This window comes from Phaenicophaeus curvirostris, chromosome 14, assembly GCF_032191515.1.
Source record: "Phaenicophaeus curvirostris isolate KB17595 chromosome 14, BPBGC_Pcur_1.0, whole genome shotgun sequence".
Taxonomy (NCBI): Eukaryota; Metazoa; Chordata; class Aves; order Cuculiformes; family Cuculidae; genus Phaenicophaeus; species Phaenicophaeus curvirostris.
Window position 1 is genome coordinate 14,943,339 of NC_091405.1, and position 22,347 is coordinate 14,965,685.

At 36.9% G+C, this 22,347-nt stretch overlaps 1 protein-coding gene across 5 annotated transcripts in view; it reads right to left on the minus strand.

The window, feature by feature from the left end:
- The window catches only part of TOX3 (TOX high mobility group box family member 3), an 80,864-nt gene that overhangs the window by 20,633 nt on the left and 37,884 nt on the right, over positions 1-22,347 (minus strand). For 3 of the 5 annotated variants that reach the window (XM_069868579.1, XM_069868575.1, XM_069868577.1), the window contains exons 2-3: positions 5,691-5,756; positions 1,738-1,992 (exon numbers count right to left, since the gene is read on the minus strand). In XM_069868579.1, coding sequence (XP_069724680.1) covers positions 1,738-1,992; positions 5,691-5,735 — 300 coding nt within the window. In that variant the 5' untranslated portion in view covers positions 5,736-5,756. The remainder of the gene's footprint in view (positions 1-1,737; positions 1,993-5,690; positions 5,757-22,347) is intronic. The other 2 variants (XM_069868576.1, XM_069868578.1) reach the window with 1 other exon arrangement.

Genomic DNA, 22,347 nt, shown 5'->3' on the forward strand with positions numbered 1-22,347 from the left:
CTTAGAAAAAAAACCCACTGGACTACTGGGTAAGAAAGCATCAAGTTCTCTAGATCTTCTCATCGACCTCTACAGGAACAAATTCTTACCACTGGAGTCAATGTAAACTGTGCCACTAATTTCTACATTGCACGCTCTGGAAAGCCTCCCATCCAGTGAAGAAAAGGTGAGAGAAGAGATACCTAGTCAGGAGGCCTTTTCTGGATGGAACTGTTGAAGTGACAGCATTTACTCATGGCAAAAAAATCACATTCAGTGAAAGGATGCAAAATTAAAAGGCAGAACTGGGTGAGGCTACAAATCACTTGATAACATTGAGGGCACACTCAGACACATAATACAACAATGATCCAGCCCATGATATTTATTACGTATTTCCAAGCAATTTTCATTGGATTCAGTGTGCTAACTCTCCATTTTCAGGCATAACACTTCTGACTCTCAGATTTTATTAATCTGGTCTTTCTTTAGTAGTCACCCAAGATGTTCAGTGCATATAAAATCCCATGAAAAATGAGACCTGAAAAGAAGCATCATATCCTTCAGGGCCTGTTTTAGGCAGTCCTTGCTTTCTGTCTCTGGACTTCCTTCCATCTAAGAAACCTGAAGGTGCGTAAGTCCACAGGACCTGATGAGATTCATCCACGGGTCCTGAGTTTACTGGTGGATGAAGTTTCTAAGCCATTATCCATCATATTTGAGAATTCCTGGCAGTTCAGTGAAGTTCCCACTGACTGGAAAAGGGGAAACATAACTTCCGTTTTTAAAAAAGGAACACCCCGGCCGGTCACTCTCAACTCTGTGCCTGGCAAGATTATGGAGTAGAACCTCCTGGAAACTCTACTAAGGCATGTGGAAAATAACGTGCTTGGTGACAGCCCCTCCCACTTGCTGGAAACAGCCCAGGAACAAGAGAACAAGCTCAACCCACCCCAATCTCTGTGGTCAACAAGAGCACTGAACAGAAGAAAGTCTTGGCCCAATAGTTCTAAGTACAATCAAGTTAGTGCATCCCTATCTCTGCTGTTATGAGTTAAAAAAATAAATAACAGTTTACCATTTATCCCATGGAATATACAAAATATAGGGAAACATATGGGGTTTTTTACTGCTGGTGCTCTCTGTCTGGGTCCATTTCTGAGCTACTCTCAATATATCCTAACGACTGTCAAACGTGGGTCCTATACAGACAAGCAATTCCTTCTAAATGCTATAGTTCACCCTGGCCAACACAACGAGCTTTCAACTCATGATGCCAGTGTCAAATGTATAACACGTTTTTGAACATTACCATCACTTCAGATGCACATGATGTCAATGGATATAGGCTTCCAAGGCTATTCCTAAAATTAAAATTCTGTGTTTATAAAGCCTGACCGCTTCTTCACAAGAGATCTCTCAACACACAGTACAGCGCTGCATCGTACATTAACAGTCATATTTATCTTCCTGGATCCCCCAATATTAAACCCTTAACCATTTGCCAATTGCCTTGGGGAACTGAATAATAGCATCTCATTCTTTGCTGGGTAACACTGACAACACATGTCATCATTCATACAGAATGTGCTTGCACATGATGCAAAACACTGGCAAATGCTCGGTCAGGCTACAACACCATGACATCCTACAGTTCTTCCGAGAGGTCAATTAAAACTGATAGATGACACAAATCTACATTACTGTGCTTTGACAGACAATATTAGGCAACGGAAACACACAAAGAACTGGACCTACCATATGCAGTCCATTGCTGTGGATGATACTGTCTTGCTCAACGAGATTTCGGGATATCGTAATAGAGGGAAGATCCAAGCTCTGGGGGGGAAACTGAGGCGTAAATTCATTTCCTTGTGCAGGCAGCTGGTCGCCAAGGCCCTGAAAGGGCAGCAGAATATCCGCCATCCCCAGCGCAGGGTCTGATTCGGGTGGGGGGGTAATGGGTGGGATTTCAAACTCCTCATCCCCAAGGCTCGGTGTATGGAATGTCTGCTAAAAAAGGACAGAACAAATCAAACCACATTAGGGCACACTGCTCTCAGCACCCACCTTTGGACCTGCAGTCCAAACCTTGTTTTGTTTTCAAGTGTAAACTCCATACGTAACAAAAATTTTAAGCTTTTTATACTGAACGGGTTTGTGGATCGTTCTGATTAAAGATTTAAGTCTCATTATCATATGGCTTTAATGGAGTATCAGTAGTAACAGTTTTTTAATGCGTACTTAATTAGCAACATCTGTCTTTGTTGTTAGTCTGAATATCAGCCACATTGGATTTGGCTGTATAACAAATTGCCACTTTATTGATATGTTAGTAAAATATAGCACAAACAGCTTACTCTCATGCTTCACAAAATACTGACAATTCCGTAGCGCACACACAACCTTAATTCAGCATGGACCACTTCAGATCTTTTGTTTCCTTTTTATCTACTAATAAACATGAAATATTATAATTCTGGACTTTAGTGCTTTTCTTTTCCACCACAAAAGCACAATGCACCCTTTTAAACAAAATTTGGATTTTGGAGGAGAGAAACATACTAAAGAGTGAGTGTGATTACAGCAGCTTCCAGTGCCTTCTGAAGCAAGCCAGCTTTGTTTGAACAGTAGGTTTGTTATGAACTAAACACCTGTTAAGATGCCTTGAGCAAAGCATTTATAGCCAGTTATCTTCAGGGTTTGTGCGTGTTTGTACGTGTGCATGTGTCTGTCAAAGATAATCTTTATTCAAGTAGATTCCGTATCTGGCTTCAACATTGCTGACTTTTATTTGGGAAACAAATGAGCTATGCTTATTCAAATTTCTTGCGAGCTAAATGAACTTTCATGTATTATTTCAGGTCCACTGCTACTTAATAATAGAAATTCAGTGCTTGAAATTAGGCCATTTTAAATGTACCCAAATCAGGACTGTCTTGATCAAATTGGGCAGTTGGCAATCCTAAAATAGGCACTCTTGTCTTGTTCTGGACATGCAAGGCTGCTCCGGGATTTGTTTGTTTGCATTAGTTCAGGATGGGAGTTAGGAGGGCGGGGAGAATTTTTTTATGTATTATTTACGTTGTTTGAAAGAGTGACTTAATGCCAGTTAATTTAAAAATGATATGTTCAGTGAAAGATCTCATTAACTGCTGCAAATTGTCATCCTTCAAACTGTTAATGATGATATAAATTAATAACCGCTTGAGAGGGGATGGAAACTGAAACACAAAAAAACCTTTTGCTTGCATATAGAACCTGTCAGCTGTCATTATTGGTCTCACACCAGAAATGATGAGGTCCCAGACTGCCGCAGTCTGCAGTACGGGCACAGTCTGCTGAGATTCTACTCATCTCAATCTGCAAGACTGTAACTTAATTCTGGATGTGAAAGCTGGGCCTGGATTAGGGAGACATTTGACTTCCCCGCTGCTGTATTACAAAAGGTGTGAATTTTTCTTCCCATAAACCCCTTAGTTCACAAACACAAAGGATGGATTGGCCAGGAGAAGTGGTTGGCTAATGAACATAACCCTATGGCTGCATTTGCAGTTATTTTGGCACTAATGTGGTCTAGTAACAGATGCAACTGTAATTTGTGACTCATTTGCTACCCCATTACTGCTTAATGAAATCTAACATATCACATTAACAATACGGATAAACACTCATTCTTGATATGTGGCATTTGGCTGTTTTCATTACCACTGTAATTAACACTTGAAATATTATTTCAATAAATATTTAAGGTGCTTTAAAACGGGTCATAGTAATCATGACATAGAGACAGAAAACATAAAGCAAATGTGTGGCTTCTAAGCCTGAATGTGCTCTAGGATTACACTCTTAAGGCAGTATTTACAGGAATAAAATGGGCTTCTAGCTCAGCAGCGCCCAGGCCCAAAATCACAGCGAGAAAGCCACATTCATGCTAATGTAAAAACACTATAATTAAATACATTGTAATGCAGTAATTGCCAAGTTAGGTTCACTCTTTAATGCAAACCCTAACACTTAATCATATTTTTTATTCCTTGTTCAAGCAAAAGGGTTGAGTGAAATCAGTATTATTATAGTACATTTGAACCTCTCTTTACTTGACATATTTATGAGATAGCAGTAATTATAAGAGCTGGATCTTTTTCCCCATCTAACGGAATAACCCTAGGACAGCTGTATAAATATATAACACAGCTAGATAATAATACAATATTTCACTTAGAAAAGCAATATTCTTCTTAATACGTAGAGCTTAGTAAAAATTGGAGAGTAAATTGATGAATACCATAACATTTTTCAAATGCGAGTTTAATTCTCACAATATAATTTGTCCAAATATGTATATATCTTTAAAAAAAAAAAGTTCTAATGGACCTGAGGATGAAATAGATGTAATCTAAGAAGAAAGAAAGCCCCTTAGTGAAGCAGTCTTAAATCCAAATCCCTAGGCTATTCAGTCTGTAAAAAGAGCCGGAATAGTATGCAATTTGGGACTGCAGAAAGGTGCTGTTACGACCAAAAGATGGCATAACATTCGTTGGATTTATCTTACCAATCACATTTTTTAAAGTTATTAACTTTTCAAATATTTATATCTTACACATTTAAAAAAAAAAAACTGTATGCATGGTTAAATGCCATCTGTACTGAAATGTTCAAAACATTTGTTCCTTTTGATAAAAATGCAAATCTGGAGAACTGTTGTATCAACATATAACAGCCAATGTCTGACACGGTGAATTATCACAGCTGGAATTAAATTGTCTCTGAACAGCTGCTGGCAGCAGAGCTTTCATCAATGTTTGATTCAAATGTAGGAAAGAAATTCTACAGAAAGAAACATCATGTTGTCATTACAGATGGGGTTGGTGTTCATTATCACAAATAACACTGGAGCTAGTGCCAAACAATACTCCCTTATCTAAGCAGTCTTGCTGGGTAAAAAAGGATGGTGACCATTGTATAAATGATTCATAAAATACAGCTCTTAATTCTAACCTTTGTATTTATTGTTACACCTTTCTACTTATTTTCTCCAAGATCACTTGATGAGCAAAAGGTGCTTCTGTCTGGAGCTGAGGTCAGTATTAGCATGTTGATAGTCTATTAACTGACTGTAAGGTGCCACTGCTGTAAACAATACATGGAGACTGCAGTTGCCTCTCTCCTTTTTCGTTTTCAAAGGCAGTGATCAAATACATCACTCCACAACCCAGACAGCCTCTACCAGCGTGGCCCCTGGGTTTCTTCTTGATCCTGGTCACAAGTTTCCGTCATGTAGCACACAGACTTCAGGCAACAAGGCTGGGTTTGGTTTTCTAACTTATACGAGTATTAAGAACCCAAATAAAAAATATTAGTATCTAGAACAGAAATTAGCACACAAGCTAGTAGCGACTATTACTAAGCTTGCTTTCAAAATGTACACCTACTGTGCTTTTCATTTGTTTCCTTCTGTTTATAATTTTTCTCATATATAAAGCAGATTTGTTTCTATTGACATGCTATGTAAGTAACAGCCTTATGGACAGCTAAATTGACTAGTAATGGAGAGCTGTCAGGTTATTTTCTTTCTCATTAAAGTCTTTATTTTGTGCTCCATAAAACACACAGAAATTCGGCACTTCACTCTTCATCCATTCAAAGTCTGTTAAATTATCAAAGCTAACAGCAGAATATGAGCATAGATAAAAAAGAAAAACATCTACCTCATTTGCAGCAAGAAACGCATTATTTGCCTCTGCCATGTTCATGTAGTTGTTATTGTTTCCAAACTGAAAGAAAAATAAATATTTGGATTTTAATGTATGCCATGATAAACCTTCCTTTACCTCATCATTGTCACAGATAAAGTTGGAAGAAAAAAAGAAACAAAACCAAAACAACAAACAAATAAGATTTAATCTTGCAGATGTTCTTTAAAATCAAAATGGGATTAGATTCAAAACTGTCATTATTATTATATCCCCTGCATTCCCAGGTCTGTACATGGAAGATATGCAAGCATACCTCTGCAACTTTCTTTGTCCATATAGTAAAGCCACCCCACAGGCCTAGAGGTGATTTTGGAAATAACATGTCCATTAGAAAAGAGACCTTTCTCCAGAAAAGAGATTTTGACTATACTATATCTTCCTTGAAATGCTTTAGAATATTTCTGCAGACGATTCTGATACGGAGGACTGCTGCACCTAGAAGCAGCTGGTGCCTTGCTATCCCAAACAGACCTCGTTTTAAAGAGATAAAGGTCAATAAGAGGAAGAATGAGAATCTGTAGCATTGTTCTTAAAATCTCATTATTTCCACAAAATTAAAAAGCCAAACAATCCCCCTTTGTATATCCTTCATTCCAGTTGAGCTTCCACACCCCCAGTGAACATTAACACCAGAAGATTTTGCAAATCAGAGAGACTGTATCACACCGAGACCTCGAGATCTACCCAGGGTGGAGTGGGCCAAGTGCCCGCTTCCTCCCACTGAAGTGCAACTCCTCTCACATAGAAGCAATCTGAAAGCATCCTCTCAGATGCCAGAGTCTCATTTCTCCCAAAATTTCAAGTATGAACATTTGTTGATGAAGGTAATTACTTCATATTTTGCAGACTGAGCATAGGAGAAAAGAAATCATCAGCATTTGGTTAATTGGCACTTGGCGTGTCTTATTCCCTTAAATGTCTCTTTGAAAGAGCAGGTAGTCTGGTAAGAATTCTTGTATGTGTTCCCAGAGCAGGCAAGTGCCCAGGGTCTTTGCTTCAAGGAACACATACCAACCATGTCACGCAGCTACCACATAAAACACTACATCACAGGCTTTCACATTTTCATATTTCCATTATCAGGCACAGTGCACACTGCAAAGAGCATCAAATGAGACAGAAGTCCCCGTGCTGTCCCTGTAACACCTTGCCACTTCACTGCTGCTAAAGCCTCCCTAAGCATTCTTTCCTTAACTCCCATTTTTGACTTATGTAAAGCTAATATTTTTAGGAAAGCTTTGCTTTATGCTTCCAGATCTTGGTGGATCTGTACCCCTCAAAACCACAACAGCAACCACCACCAGCAGCAGCATACGCTCTGCAACAAGTGTATGAGGATGGGTAACCATGTACTTGCACAGAATATTCTCTCTACACAAGAAACTCCACTGTGCTTCCAGAGCAGCTGAATCTGTCCTGAAAGTAAACCCACTTTGCTCCAGCTCAACTCACTGTTGCAGTACTTGGTGCCTGACTGTTTTCAGCAGGGAAATATTTCAGACTCTGAATCTCTCCAGCTAATGCAGCATCCCAGAGCTCCTTTCAGGAGAGGCTCTTACCCCAAAAACTCCACAATCCATTTTCTAAAAGTTACCAGAAGTTAAAATGAACAGGAGGAAATAATAATCATAGAGGATGGAAAAAAAAAAAAAAAAGACACAGAATTGTAGCCTCATGATGCACCTGATGAATTATCTGATTGACAAAATAGGATATCAAGAAAATCAGAAGACAATTATGGGAGGAAAGGAATATGAGATGAGATTACTCATTCTGAAGGATGAAATTCCATTTGTGTACTTAACATGCTGAATCTTTCAACCTATAACAGATGTTAAGCAACAGAGGCCTCAACACAATATGTAGGCTGCCTCACAGCTAATAGAACTCTGTTATTCCCAGCTATGCAGATACTAAAGTAATGTCATCCATTTTTTCAAAAAAGCCCAGATGTCACCCATTTTTGAAGATTAAAAAATTCAAAAAAAATTGCACATTCAAATTACTGGTTTGGATGTTTGCATGTGGATTTGTTACAAGGACATACTACTTTAGCTCAACAATGAGATGGACAGGATAGATTTTTTCCTGTCATTTAGTGGGAATCTAAGGATTTACATGAAAAACTCAAATGGCTCTGGCAGTTCTTTCTACAGTAACAAAAAAAATTAAATCAGATTCTCAAATTATGCCTAAGTGTAAACATACAACAGGCAAGCATAGCTCTAAAGTTGGGTAAATAAGTGGGAATAAATCCTATCTTATTTTAATGAGCTTAGCATGCTATGGTCTCCAGTGTCTCAAAAAGGAATGTAGCTGATTTTTTACCTTGAAAGGTAAAACTCTGTATTAGTTTGATCTACATGTGCTTCTCACATCACTGCTACTGCTGTGCAGATTGCCAAGAGTTTTCTTCCTTTATATTTTATTAAAGTAAAAGAAAGGGGAAAGTGACAACATAATTTCCTATTTTAGTAAGGCTGGAAGTAAATGGCATTGTAAGGATTGACAAAGATAAAAGTTGCAAGTACATATCATCCTTAGATTCATTCTGTTCTTGGGCTACAGTATTTAAGACCCTGTTGCATATGACTCAGGCATGGATGCCAGGACCGGGTATATTTAAGCTTTTGTTAGTTTGGATCATATCAAGTACTATTTAAATTTATTTTTCATCTCCGAATTAGAAAGCCATTCAACGCACACAACAATTATCAGTGAGTATTTCTCAGATTAAACTTCCATATTATCTAATGGTACCTATAACAACAAAAGAAAATAAAATGGTTATTATCTTAAGGACCTAAACAATTCAAAAAACAAATTAAGCTCAGAGTGAAATAAGAACTGGGTTAGAAATCCTCCTCTGAACAGTTAGTCTGCGAATGTAATTACTGAAGAAACTACAGCTAATCAGCTGTGAATTGTATCCATTAATTAGTATTTGCCCTGGAGAAATGAGAAAAATCAGTAACAATGTTAACACTGCAATGCACTGATGAGTACTGAAACACAGGGCCCTCAGCATTTAGTCAAGCAGGTGGCTCCAATGGTCCAAGTAATTTAAAAAGCTCTCACCTGAAGTGCAGAGCTGGAATTACGAAGCACTCCTTGCATATCTTTGTATCTATATAAGGCTATAATTAATGGCTTTTAATTTAGAAACACTTTGTGATCAACTGGGAACAGTAATAAATCATTCTAAATAGAACAAGGGCTTTTTGTCTATTTTAGTAAAATAATTTGGGAAAGATGTTTTTTCTGAAATTACTCTTGTTGACTGCTACATTTTTCTCTATTTACTTCCTAAAGGATCAGGCACCTCATAAACATCTGGCACTAAAGCAAGATCCAGCAATTTGGTCTGCCCAGGTACACTCCTGTGGGGTCCCACATGTTGGACTTCCCTGGAATGGAAAGAGATCAAGATGCAGCACCTAGTACAGTTATCTTTTTGGTTTGTGCTGGCTTTGGGATGCTTTGCAACTTACTTAGCCATAGCAATTAGCAAGGTTTTGCGTAAGCCTTTGCATCTAAAGATATCAGAGCACTCTCTCTCTGGAACTACTAAAGAATAAAATCTTGTCAGCTGCCTTTGGCAACACAGCCCATCAGCCTGTTTTAACAAAAATAGTTTTATGTTTTGCCCTTTAAATCAACTTCTACACCGTCATCTAAATTGGGCATCATAGTTCTACAAACTACTATTTGCTTCAACAAACTCCAACTTAAGTTTTGCTAACTATATTAAGCATAAGTACCGCAACTTACTGCCACAGCAAACCAAAGGAAACCATATGCATATGCTGACTTCATGAAAGACTGCAAACAAACCAAACCTCTTCTGAACTTGTTGTGAATCACAGCTTTCATTCTTCATGCAACTCACTGCATCAAAACTATGAAAGCTGAGTCCTCCACTTGTTTCTGTTCCAAGGGCCCTTGAATCTTGGCCATATAGGATTCCATAAGAACTGACATGAAAGCTGTAATGAGAGACTGGATGTTTGCTTACCAATACCTTGAATAAAGAAGGTCAAGAAAAGTGATTGTTTCTAGAATAGCTTGTTGAAGCTCTTCTCTTACCTTTTGCTACCAAAACTGAAGACTAACATCCAGTCTTATTCATCTTCTCTAGGAAGGATGTACAATGGCAGTGCTAAGATAAAAATCATGTGCTGTATTCCTTCCCCAACACACACTCTAATGAAGATCAAATCAACTCCTGACCAGGCTTGGGGATATAAAAATGGTATCACTGCCCCACTTGTAGAAACTGCTCACTTGCATAGACCAAACCTCCTAAGCCAGAGGCTGTGATGCTGTCTGCAAATGAAGAGATACTCTACTTGGAATCAGCACAGTACAATGCTACTTGGATTTTTAAGCTAACTTTTGCACTCACCAGAGCTCAAGAACTGGTTGGTTCTGAAAGCTGAGACCAATGGACAATTGTTTTACAAAAGAACTCTGATAGGACAAATGTCACAAAAAAACTTGGCAGTTTGGGATAAAAATCAGTGATTAGATGTCCACAGAGTCTGAATACCTACTGAAAAAATCTCCAGAAAATCTTAAAAGCTTAAATAGCAGCTACTGTCTGGGTTCTTTTCTTGCAAGTATAATGAGTCAAAAGCCAGAGTAAGAACTAAAACATGCAAAAGACTTTTACCTGAGCATCTCAATGGAACAAAAATGAATTTTTATACTGCTAGTATTTTTACGCTCAACAATAAAATCAGATTCGTCATGCAAATATCTTAGATTTTCTAAATAATTATTTTTATAATAATGCTGCTTAACTTAATAGTACAAACACAAATAAGATGAAACTATCAGAAGGGTTATTGTTCCAGCACAGATTTGCAGAAAAATCCATGGAATGTGAATGAATGCCCCAAATGAAAAATTAAAACAAAATACATCCAGAACATTTTATCATCTTCCCATAACTCAACTGGAGACTTACGTTTTCCTTAAAAAGAATGCAATTCTGTATGGAAACATTACACATCATATATCTGAGAATAAATAAAATTAACAGTTATTACAGAATCCACTCCTTCATCCCTTTCTGTTTTATTAAAGCAAGCCCTATCCCTACACTTACTGCAAAACAGAATTCAGACTTAGCTACCATGACATGAAGAGTCCTTTCATAATTATTAGTTAGCGTTTAGTCAAAACACACATTTAAAGTTTCTCTAGATAGCACCTCTGGACAAAATTCACCCTGGCTCAAGGCACACATGCAGACCTAGCTCTAAACTAGTTGTGTCACAGCACTACATATCCACTCGCATGCATCACACATCCAATTTCTGTCATTTCCGATGCAAATTTCTTATTCGCAGAGAAAGGCAGCCTCAACTAATCACACTTCCAGTATTTCTGCAATAAAATTAGAAGCCATATTTTTTAAAATATATCCATTTATAAAATCATTATTTTATGGTGTGAGCGTGCTCATACTTTTTATATAGAATAATATCTACTTCCACAAATATATTTTATGGCAAAGATCTCAGTTCTATCTTCATATTTGACAAATTAATTCCTCTGAGGTTACACTATCCTTATGAGTAAAAAGAAAGATAATGATCCCAAAAGATGTAATTATAGACCAAAACTAAATTACTTTGCAGGTCTAAGTACTGTATCTTAATAATTTCACCAGAGAACATCTTCACTGCATTTGGGCAGATTTGATTTTGCTGCCTGACCAATAATTACAGCTCTGGCAAATACAATGTCTGATAAGGACATCAATTAAGAATGAGCATTGTGTTATTTAAAAAAAAAAAAAAAATTCATCATGTTCACAGCCTGTCTGATTGAATGAAATGCCAAATTAAATTAATGGAAATTGCTAAGTCTAGCTGGCTGGTGGGGAACCATGCAGAAAGTGGGACAGCATAGACAATAAACTGTCTGTAATTAAAAGATGAGAAGCTGGACTAATGCTACTTCAGCCTGATTACTCCAAACAAAACAATATACACTAAAATTATTCTGGCAACAGAAGTAGATGGAATGGGAGGAAGGTTTGGAGAGGGGACATTTCTTTTTTTCTTTTTTTTTTGTCTCTAAATAGTATGAACTATCATCATCTATAAACAGCACTGTCCTCACGACATGTATTAAATCAAATATTGGGTTTTTTCTCATCAGGAAACACAATTTATTTTCTCAATGAACATAAAAAGAGAAGGACTCTCCAATCATTTCTGTTTTCTAGACAGATATCCAACTAATCTCTGTGGAGTCTTTAAGTATGAAGTGTTCATAGCAAGAGCAGTGTGTTCTTTTCTGGAAGAGCAAGTCCTTCATGACAGTTCCAATACTTCAGAAGCAGGAAGTGGGTTTCATATTATTATATAAAATAAAAGTATTCTATTTTATTTTTGCTACTAGAAACAATGAGGCAGATTTTAGTAGCTGGTTCACAGATGCAGTATCACTCAAGTTGTCAGGGATTTATATCGTTAGAAGTGAAAGAAGCATCTTTTAAAAGCTGAATTTAAAAAACATTGTGAATAAAGAAGTAATTCTATCTCAGAACAAACGCAAAATGGTATCTTTGATTTTGACACTATGTAGCTACCCATAGGAATTTCTGTTCTCCTCTCCCAGGACACTGACATACTGGAAGAAATAGCATGCACTGCCAGTTGCAAGAAATATTAATTTACCATAGACAACATGCAGCTATCAGAGTTTCGAGATTGAGTCACTGAGCATGAAGAAGATGGAGAGTTGGACTAGAAGCAGCCAAAAGGCCATCTATTGGGGTCAGTCTTTGATCAAACACCAATAAGATGATAACGTGCATATACATACCCAGAGATGATGCTTTTGTCAGCAAAAGATAACATTTTTGAAGAATTTCATTAAGTACTGGGCCACTAGTTAACTTGTATTATATATGCCAAGTTTATGTTTGAACCTCTCCATTCATGTTCTTACCGCAAATTTATGATGAGTGATTATTACAGGATAGCCCAACAGATATCAGCTTTCTGAGACAGATTACAGTATAACTCTTATTTTCAGAAGATATCTGGAAGCGGGTTCATTTTGTGGTATTTTCTGCCTACAAATTCTACAGGAAAGCTTTTCACATACGTGTGAAAAACTACTCAGGAAGTGTTAGCCTTGGTGACTGCGGCCATCAGAACTTAGTACATGACAGTTATTTCTCTCTGTTTCTTCCACATCGAGATTCTCTAACATATCAGGGCCCCGCAATAATCGGGAGGAAAGGCAGGGCTCATTGAAAACAGAAGGATTTCCTGTATGGGATTTCACACCAGAAAGCTTAATTTGCTTAAGAACACATCACTGATGAGTGACTAGACGACAACAAACAGGAGCACAAAATGTTCAAATTTGGTAAGTATCCAGTTTTGCACTTACATCCCCAATGCTGAATTTTAGGCAAATGAATAATCTCATTAATGGTTCATCGATTACAGAATCTGTATGTAAGTGTCTGTATGTACAATCACATACTCAACAGTCTCTTTGATATTTAAAATCTTAGAAGTCTATAATTCAGGGTATCATTTTAGGTTCCAGTTTTTGAGTCTTAAACATCTGCCACACTAATCGTTACAAAAATGTTTATAACATATGTGTCTATGCATGTATATATGTATACACACACATTCTCTGTTCCTCGCTTAGAGGCAAATAATTCTCAGTGGAATAATATACTCGAACAAGATCCATAAGCAGGACATTTATATTTTATTCATATACCCTCAAATTGTCACCAGGCACATTGCAGAAAGTACAGACTTAAAAGTTTCAGGAAAGCAATTAGAATGAAAATATTTGAAGTTATTTTAAAAGCTTTCAGCCAGCAAATAAAATCTTCAACAATAACAATAAAAAGCACTGACTTAATCTCTCTAATTCCAGCCAAACACTTTACTATGAACTCCTTCAGTGCATTCCATGGCCAAAAGCAGTAACTAAATGATATTTTGCCAAGTGTGATGCTGTGTGAGTCTTAGAAACAGTAATGAAAGAAATATTTAATGGTCTCATGTCAGACATTTTCAGATCTCTTAAGAAGGATACAGTCTATAAAAGTTTTTATATGCAAGAAGTAACTTTGCATGAATATGCAAAATATTATTACTCTGTTGACTGGCAGTCACGACAGTTCAATATATGCCAGATTTTTAATGCTACTTATTCCATATTTAAATGCACAAATATTAAAAGGTGGTCCAAAGTGCAACCTGGTCCTGATATTTATACGAGAATAAGGTTTTATAAAATTTGTCTGAATCTTGAGAGTTCTCTCCAAAACAAACATGCCAAATGTTTTGCTGTTGCCTGTTAAAAGAGTTTCAGTTTACCATTTTGGCTCTTTGCAGACAAGAATAGATTTTTCCACTCTGGCTTCAAAGGTAGGAAAACGGAGACTCAAACATGGATTCTGGGTATATCTCTGCATCCACCTACATAGCATCCTCAGACTAGATTTCCTCTGTAGAAAGCTAATATAAATATCAAACTTAGACCAAACCACTATGGTGAAAATTAAAAAAATGACTCCACAAGATCTACAGATGTTACTTCAAAGAGTTCAGAAGTATGTTCATTATCATCACACCCTGTTGTTGCCTGAAGCTCAGAATATGAGGAGAGACGAAATGTTAAGATAAACACGTTCAGTAACAAAGCCAAGGAGAGGCCACTGTAGTTTCAGTATTTGTTTAAAAATATATGAATATTTAAACAACATGTTTTCTTTCTTTGCTTTTTAACCTAGAGTTGTTTGCAGTGATGAACTATGAAATTATTTTCAGGATCACTCTCAAGTGCACATACTTGTTGCTGCAATAAACCAGATTAGACATAAATGTAACAGAAGGAATATATCGCTAATACAAAAAGAACTTATAAGGCTAGGTGTCTTGTTTATGTATATTTTTCTGCAATTTTGTAGCAGTTTAGATTTTACACCAGAAAGGTCTTATCAAACATGCAGTTTCACAGCATCCATTCAAGGCATGTATTTTGAGTCACATTTATCTGAACAGCTCACATCATACACGAGACCTTATTTCTAATGACATCAGAGGACAGATAGCAGTTAAATTACATCTTTTTCCACCACAGCTCTAAAGAATGAAAGCAAAGGTAAAACCCAGTTGCTCCTTTTCCACGCCCTGTGGAAGGGTGGAAATTTATCTATTCTTCATGACATTTACCGAACAGAAGAAGATGATCAGCAGCCTCTCAGAATGACCTCCACACGTACACATGGCACTGCAAAATCTCTTGCAAGGAAGACCCAAACCAAACCTGTGGACATGATTCTGGAGCTGCCCCTCAAATCTACCTTCTCACGCACCTCTGGGTTGCAACAGGAGCACCAAAGCCAGCACCTCCTGCTGTGACTGGCAGCCACTAGCTCATGCCCTGCTCAAGAACATGAGTCCTCCAGCACATATGGGACCTGAAAGCCAGTGAGGTTCTGAGGGAGAGCAGCCCCATGCTCCCCCCTGCTCTATCACACCAAGGTCAACATTAAGGGCCCGTCTTTGACATCCCCACTACAACTCGATTTCAGTACGCTTTTGCCCAACAGTTTATTTCCAACTGCTGTAAGGGATGTTTTAATAGCGTTTTTGAGGGAAAAAATCCACCTAAGTCCAGAACGTGCTTTGCCATATGAACTTTTCAGTTTCACCTTCCTCTTTGAGGCATTAATTTCCTACAACCAAGGTGTTAATCATGTCTACCCCCCATATTTATTTTATATAAACTGTCTAAGCATTGAATCTAAGCATCTCAACATAATGACATCATTTTATTCTTAGAATCCCAGGAAACAGATTTATATTACTATATTCAAGATTACTGTAACATTTTCTCACACAAATTTAAAGTGATGTGATTATACTGCAATTGGGCTGTAAGTAGCTTATCTTAGAATCTTATATCAAATTTCACTCGCTCCAGTGCAACGTAAATTCCATTCTAGACTGTGATTCAACTCTACTACGCTAGGAAATTACATCAAGTTTAAAATATAAAAACTGATAAAGAGTGAAGCAGAGGTAGACATTTTATAATAATCATAATGGAGGATTAGTCAAGATGCTTTCAGGCTAAAATCAGTACATGCATAAAGTCTTAAATATCTCAGCTCTCAGTCATGTTGATACCATGGGATCCTGTGATTTCTTCTGAAATTAAATACTTTCCACTTTAGAAATACTAATCATAATCACATAGGAACACAGCACCTTTTTCAAGTCTATATTTGCTCTACTTCACAATATGCAAGGCTGTAGAAAGCAAGCTGTCTATTGCAAAGACACTGTGCAGTATGCAACTTTCCCCTTACTAAACAGATAGCCAAATGAGAACAAGAGAAAATTCATACAGAAATACACCAGCTCCAGCGCTAGAGACAGTGATGGTGACCCAACACCAAAGCCCTAAGCTGCAGCATGTAATAAGCAACACCCTTCTGGGTGGGAAGAACAGGAAAGCACAGATGAGGCTCGAGGATTTCATACACTAACCTTGTAGGGATTGTACAAGAAACTGACTGACAGGCACAAGGTTTGGGAATTTTACTTAGATGAAAAGGTTATCCAACTTGGAAAAATTATGTGTAAATGTAATATAGATTATAGAACCATATTGGAAACAGGCACATAACGCATTGCTTCCCCTTGTTTCTTTACCTTACATCAATTTTAAACCTGTAGGATTTCTCTGCTATTTTTAGTTGGGGCTGGATTACAAATCCCACAGCAGGGAGGCTTCTGGAGAGTCTTCAGGAACAACCAACTTTAAACATGCAAGACTGAACTGGATGCAATGCTGCGCAATAGCAGTGGAGAAGAATTAAATTTAAGAGTGGAATAATCCCTCATGCTAGTTTGTATTCTTAATTTATGCCGCTGAGACTAATCAGGTTTCATTTATCTATCTTTAGCTTCCCACGGTTTCATTCCAACCTAAAGGCAACGTTTTGGGCAGCAGAAACTTTATTTTGTAGGTGAGTAACCTACTTTGATTGCATTTTAATCCATTACTACAGTATAGCATTTTCTTCACTTAATTGGGTCAGTGTATTTCTTGTTGTAAGTGGGCACAGAAATTACTGCTAATATTGATTGCAGCCCCTGAGGTTCTGCTGACAGTTGAGGACACAAAAAAGGTACATGGTAAATTCCATTTATGACAAGTGAAACAAATTTTCAATCAAAACTCAGAAATGAAAAAAAAGGAAACATCTAATGTTAAAATACTGAAAACTTATATTAAGTAAATTAATGCTGGATAAGAAAAATCAGGTTGCTCTGTTTATAATTAATTTCAAATGCAACCTGAACAATAGCCTCACAAATGGAGGGCTGGAAGTGCCTAGCACCATATGAAAACCCGGCCTCCCGAGTCTTCAGGTGATCTTCAGCACTGATGGTTCAAAATACTAACAACTAATTACTGTTAGAATTAAGTGCATATTAAAAAGCACACTCAGCATCTCAGTAGTGTAATTTCTCATAATTTTCAGATGCCACAGAAAAAAACTCTGTATTTTTTAATATATGCCTAAAAATGGTAATAAAAGCTCTCTTGAATAGTCAAGTACTACACTTCATGCCTTGACGTAAGCAACCCTGAGGTTTGATACATGCTAATTCTTGAGTTTCTTTTATTGAAGTGTAAAAGACAACAGATCCTAGTGGCATTTCTGGTGCTGCCCTGTTCCACAGTTCCACTCATGCTCTGAAAACATTCTCCTAATTTTGCGGACTGAGACAATTCAGTTTCTTATGCTACTCACAGCAAAGATGTGTGAGTACTTGAATACTTATTTGAATTTAAAATAATCAGTATGAATTCAAATTACATGTATGAATTAGCTGTAAACTCATCATGAATTTACTTTATCTAATGTTCAGAAACTATGCAAGATATTCCTGGAAATACCTATTAATTACAAGCCAGGTTAATAACTGGAGGTCAAATGGGAAAAGCCACAAGCTTATATTCAGGGAGCACTCAAGTTTTCTTTATCAGCAGATGCCATGATCATGATATGAGCTCTACAGAAACATTTCTTTGGGCGCCTCTGTCATCTGACAGTATTCTTATACAGAAAGCTTTCTGATGGAACCAAATAATACTTTGTACCATAACCACATGCTTCTGGCAAGCACATGCCTGTGACAACTAACTGCAAACTGCTGGGAGTTCTCTCACTTTTATTTTATATCTTGAACTTTGTCATTCCATCTCACTTTTAGAACTGAAAATTTCCCAGAGAGCAGAAATCTTTGGGTAGTAGCAGTGAGACCCACATTCAGTTCTCTGTCCAAAACTCCTGTATTTTCAGGGTGGGGTTTCCAAACAGCCAGGGCTCAAGCTGTCTCATTACTATACTATATTTTTGCTCACATAATAACTTTAGCCGAGTTTTATGGCACAAACAAGTTACGTTTCTGAACAAAACATAAAACTTAAGCAAAGTTGCACAAGAGTTGAGAACTACTAATCCCACTTCCAGTTCTGGTGAGCAAGTGAAACGATGCAAAACCATGCAAATATGAAACATGAAATTGCTTTATATGTTCACAGTAGAAACAATTCACAGGAAAAAACACAAGATTGGTTGCTTCATTGTTGGCAAAACTGGGGAGATTTGTTCTACCATAACATTTCTCAGTCAATTTTTCTGCCTGAACTGGTAGACACTGCACACTGTCGGCGTGAACACAACGAAGGCAGCAGGAACAGGGGAACAGCACGTGATCTTCTGGCAACTCTCTTGCCACCAAAATCGGAAAATACAAACCAAGGGTGGGGAAATAACAGTCACAGTAAAAACTAAGTGGTATTATAAATCGTGACTTTTTTTCTCCATTTATATAAGCATCTAGAATAGTTTCTGACATTATTTTATTGTCCAGTCATTTTTAGATTTAAAAACCCCAAGCCCAAACCAACCCATGCTCAAGGTAATAGCTGTGCCTGTAATTGCTTGCCTGATCTGCCCTGGAATTACCATCACAGTTCTCAAGTAAAAGACAATTCCTTTGCTAATCAAAACAAGATATTGTTAAAATCTGTATAGAATGACATAATACATAAATATATATATATGCATATTTTAATGTCAGAACTGAGTTTTCCAATATGATACACGTAGTCTAGTTTTGAGGAGAAGAAAATTATATGCAAGTGCTATAAATTTATGTACAAGTGCTGGGTACTAGGAGGTAGAGAAAGGTCCATAAAAGGTACAGTAAGACAAGGATTATCAGAGCAGGATAATAAAAAATAGCTTATCAGATAGATACAGAAAAGATAAACTGAAAACTGGTAAAAGAAGAGGGATGAAAATAAACTTGGAGGAAAGATTAACACAGTGAAGGAGAGCTATTCAAAAATTTTAAAAGATGCATAGAAGTTTATGATATCTTGTAAGAGATGATTTTGAGAGCATCTACAAGCAACTCAAAGCATTTATATTTACATGTTCTTTCAGATAAGTGTAATTTTTTCACATTTTGAAAAATTGTGCAGCTTATAACAGTAAATACGAAATTAAAGTTCTCGCAATTCCAGACCACTAATGGTTTTAGAGAAAAAGGTCATTTTTCCTTTGTCTACCATACAATCTTATGGTTTTTTTTTTTCCTTCGCAACAGCATGGAACAGTTGATAATGTCCAAGGTCATATGCATTCACGGGAATCTCTAGATAACACGCCATGATGATCTTTCACACATCTCTGTGAGCGATCTTTCTCACCACTACCAAACCCAACACCAATTACAAGCACCACAGGAATGTCTTCCAGTGCTATAATCTCACCTTCATCCAACCACATATACACACAATTGTTTATAAGAGACACTTCTACGTATGTAAACTGAAAGCTAAAACTACCACATCTCTCATAAATCAAAATGCAAAGAATAATTTGTGTAAGAGTCATCTATGAAAACCAGGAATCTGCAGTGGTACTTACCAGGGAAAAAAACAGTGAAGGGTTATTTGCCAACATAAATCAGGTTGTTCCATTTGATTCAGAAGGTGATGGTGGTTGTATGCTATATTCCAGTAAATGGAAAATCATCTGTAGCTAAACTAGCTACTATAAAAAAAAATAAAAGGGCTATCAATTTTCATGTCAACATATAAATAGACCATCTTCTGAGATAAGAAAAAAGTTTCTGCCATGTTGTAACACTTAACCATGCATGCGTGGAAAGGGGATTAAGGAATGACTATGAATGCATGTACTGATCACATTCCTTACAGAGGTGGATACACTAACTGCTTCATAAACAGAAAGCTAAATTGAAAGAATACCTAATCTCTGTAAATATGACAAGTCTCTATAAACCCTTCATGATTCTCAAATGCAAATTCTCTTTCTACTGTGCCCAAGTCTGTTTTGCTCTGCAAACATAAATTTCAGCAAAGTTGGGCCCCTCTCCCGTCTCTTCATCCCCTTGGAAGCACAACCCATGCTGCTGGCTCAGTAACCTCTGTCTCCTTCACAGATAACAGACTTGTGAACATCACAACACTTCAAACTCATTAATGGAATTTTTTTATTATCAGAATCTAAAAATGGCAATTTCACACACTGCCTTCACATCAGAAGTTCCTGGGTCATCTAAACAGAGTCATCAACATTTAGAACGGGCATCAGTAACAATGAAGGAGATTTACAGCATCTCCAGCTTCCATAAAATGGTTACATGCAGAATTCCATTTCAGCTATCAGCAGTACTGGGAACCAAACTAAAGGACATTTCAATGACTCAAAGTCACGATATCAGCATTGCCACCTGCAGCCACGTCATTAAGTGACCTCAAGTTCCACAAAAGATATTGTTGTGCATCATGCTTTAAACCTCCACCCACTTGCTTGTTTAGTTACTCATTCTATAATTCAGTACCCCTTTGCTTATGCTGATACAACTGTTTGCGAGGTCCCACTGCAAAAATTAAACACTGAACTCATTAGGATTTGGGGAGGTAAATGCAATTCGAGTTTCTTTTACATCCATTGTGGGAATAAAGAGTGGAGGGAAGAACTCTTTAGGCTAGCTATAATGACAAACCTGGCACACTATGAAACCACACATTTATTTATCAATAGAAATGGTCAAATTTTCAGTAATCATCCTGCTAGCTACAAGGGACTTCTTCAAAAAAGCTTTTACACAGACGCCGAATTATTAGAAAACCAGGCTGGAAGGGACATGCTGGACATTTACAGATCATATTTACACAATGAAATACACCTGATATTCTGTACACAATTCACTCCTGAGTAAGGAATCAAACGCACATGACCTAATAGAAGCAGTGATTATTAAGATTTATATGACCAGTAGATAAATTATTTGCTGTCGTGCATTACCGAGAAGCTTACGAGACAGAAGCAGGATTAGTTCAAGACTAGGGAAATTATACATGTAAGAGTTAATGCTTCAGAAAAGAGACCTGGTTTCTATCAAGTTGACGCTTCAGATAAAAGGCTGCATTATAACAGGTTATAGTTGCAAAAATAATTTTGATTGGCATATCATTTATACTAACTACCGCTTGGAACCCACCCAGAATATGCAGATTACTATAAACTGTCAGGAAATATATCTGTGTATTGTTCAATATTTACAGTGTGCTCTATTTTGTAAATATAAGACCTGGCAGAAAAATAAAGTAGAGTATTAAAAATAGTTCTGCTTAAAAAGAATCCCCTTTTCCCTATAAAAAGAAGTATTTTCCTAACAGCAGTTTATAATTTTTTTCATCAATGTTCATAGTGAAGCTAAATAAACTTTCAATGGGAAAAATTTGATTGCTTTGTTCAGCTGTTCAAACAGATTTCTATCTCTACTTATTTGCATATTTCTGAATATTCTCTTTCAGGCTCATACCATTTTTGTTAGCAAAAATCACTTTTCTGTTGGACATAATGTGAGATTTGGTCTAATGATTTTAAGCTTTTAAATAAACATGAACCGAATGGTGTAAAGAGCCCTCCTTTTCAGAATAGATCCTTGTTGTTTGGAAAGAAAAGAATTCTTTGCATTCACAGATATCAACTGACAGTAACAGATTTTAACATGAAGAGTGAAAAAATATACAAGGGCAAAACAAAAAGAGCTGCAACCTAATTATGTAGCTACAACACCAACTGATGCTAAGTCTAATTTTTAAGGAGTACTGTATGCACATGCCCATATACAAAACACAGGAAACATTAAACTATGATATAAAGTCTTATTATTGATTTCACAATGCTCAAACAATACTCATGTTCATGAAATTGTTTCCTCTGCACCTGAAAAAAAAGGATTGTTCTAAAATCCAACAGTTCTGCAGAATCCTTAGCAAACATCAACCAAACAGAATTTTTTCTAGGTCTGTTCAGCTCTGCTAATAGTTATTGTTTGCACAACTGTAACTAAGTACATTACCAACTAGTTGTTCAATCTATATAAATTTAAGAAACACACATTGCCAAGAAGTGACTCATATATCAGTCTATTATATGCTACAGAGCTGACTTTATTAAACAAATCACTTTCCCTACAGCTGAAGA